General features: G+C 36.0%; 1 protein-coding gene across 1 annotated transcript; it reads right to left on the bottom strand.

Moving 5' to 3' along the window:
• On the bottom strand, positions 1-1318 carry LOC143797901 (olfactory receptor 5AR1-like). Its single transcript, XM_077281094.1, has one exon. It carries the CDS (start codon positions 997-999, stop codon positions 1-3), a length of 999 nt encoding a protein of 332 aa, XP_077137209.1. The 5' UTR covers positions 1000-1318.
• Positions 1319-2039: the final 721 nt, after the last annotated feature.

The following is a 2039-nucleotide window of genomic DNA, read 5'->3' as shown; positions in this document are numbered from 1 at the left end:
CTATGAAACTCCCCTTTCTGTTTTAAGGAGATTTGATTTTTTTTTCATAAGCTTTAGTGCACAGTTCTTAACATCTTTATTTCTGATGCTGTAGATTATGGGATTCAACATAGGAGTGACCACAGTATAGAGAACAGAAACGGTCTTGGCTATTTCCGAGGAGAAAGAAGATCGAGGTTGAAGATACACGAACATGAGGGTTCCATAATAGAGGGAGACTACAGTGAGGTGCGAGGCACATGTAGAGAAAGCTTTCTGCCTTCCTTCTGAGGAGCGAATCTTCAAAACTGTGGAAATGATTTGTATATATGAAACTACAGTCAAGAAAAAGGCAAACATAACAATGATTCCGGTTGCTATATACATTGCAACCTCATTGAGCCAAGGCTCTTTGCAGGATAGTTTTAAGAAAGGAGGCACCTCACAAAAGAAATTTTTGACTTCATGAGACCTACAGAAAGGTAACTGGAAAATAAGGGTTACATGTATGAGGGCATTTATTATACCCATACTCCATGATACCAGAGCTAAACAAACATACACCTTCTTGTTCATAATAGTGTTGTAATGTAATGGTCTACAGATGGCGACAAACCTGTCGTAAGCCATGACTGAAAGTAAAATGCACTCTGTTGCCCCAAGTACCAATGCAAAGAACATCTGAAAAGCACAGGCAAGTAGGGAAATACTCCTGTCCTTGGATAAAGTATTTTTGAGGAGTACGGGAACAATGCTGGAGGAAAAGCTAATATCAATAAGAGAGAGATTACTCAAAAAGAAGTACATCGGTGTGTGTAATGTTGAGTTGGTGGTCACTACGATAATAAGTAGAAGGTTTCCTGAAAATGTACTCATGTACATTAGCAAGAAAATAATGAAACTTAAAACCTGAAGGTAAGGAACAGTAGATAAGCCAAGTAGATAGAAAACATCTGAAATTGTTTGGTTTGAGTTCTCCATATAACTAAGCCTGTATCTGAAAGAAAATGTGAGGAGCATAATGGTGGTGAAAAAGTTGAGTATGACAACAACTTGTAGATGTTGTGAAAAAGAAAAAATCTATTCACACTAAAAATATGTTTTATGTATGTGTCAAACATGCTCATAGGAAAATGAAAAAATGTTGTTTAGTTACATGCTGGAGCAATAAGAATTCCTTTTCCAATATCCCATAGAATAGTGTAGTAGACTATGTTATTCCATGCTGAGGCTTAAGTTAGTACCATATATAACACACTGAATGGTTTATATTAATGGAGTGTTATAGGAAATTAGAATATGGCATTGCATGGCTATTAGGGACTATCAAATTGGGTTGATGTGAATCGAATTCATGTCGAACTTTAGGAAATTCCCTGGACCTGGCGAAGTGAATTGGAATAATTTGAAATTTGATTCATGCAAATAGGAAAATAAATGCCAATTGCCACTGTACACAAGGTAGAATATTGTGTTAGCTACAGAAGGCTCACATGACTGGCTGTATAGAATTTCCTATGATGATTTGGAGAATTTCAAACAATTTTCCATATAGTGCCATACATAAAATGTTTTTCATCAGATCTACCTAATGAAACCTATCCCACTAATAGAAAGCACATCTTATGGTACTGTGCAACCAGTTAGGAAGGGCTATCAAAGTTTGTATGACAGCAGCCATTTTTCGGTGAATCTGGATAGTGAGGGGATACCACAGTTCACAGCTTAGCCATAGAAAAATGAGGAGTAAGCTAAAAATCACTGAACAAAAATTGAAGGTAGTTTGTGGCACAATCACCATCCATGATGTGACATTACTAGGATTGTGTTTGTGTTAAAAGGCTTAAAAGGAGTTCAATACAGTTCTAGGAGGCCTTAAAGAATTACATAAGGCTTTTTAGGGCTATCACAAGCTTTTCAGTACTTGCAAATTGTGCAAATCACATTTTGGGGAAAAATTCAATGACTACTACATTTCAATCTGTGATTCTGTTGGAAATCAAAAACTAGATTTATATAGGACTTAAGAGTAAATCAGCAAATATTTTAGAAGAAATGAT

The sequence above is a fragment of the Ranitomeya variabilis genome, chromosome 1, assembly GCF_051348905.1.
Source record: "Ranitomeya variabilis isolate aRanVar5 chromosome 1, aRanVar5.hap1, whole genome shotgun sequence".
NCBI lineage: Eukaryota > Metazoa > Chordata > Amphibia > Anura > Dendrobatidae > Ranitomeya > Ranitomeya variabilis.
The sequence above is the reverse complement of the archived record's forward strand: the minus strand, read 5'-3'. Positions and strand labels throughout refer to the sequence as shown.

What these genes read in the sequence shown, in the direction of transcription:
- LOC143797901 (XM_077281094.1), bottom strand. Translation starts at nt 999, where the DNA reads ATGCTCCTCACATTTTCTTTCAGATACAGGCTTAGTTATATGGAGAAC.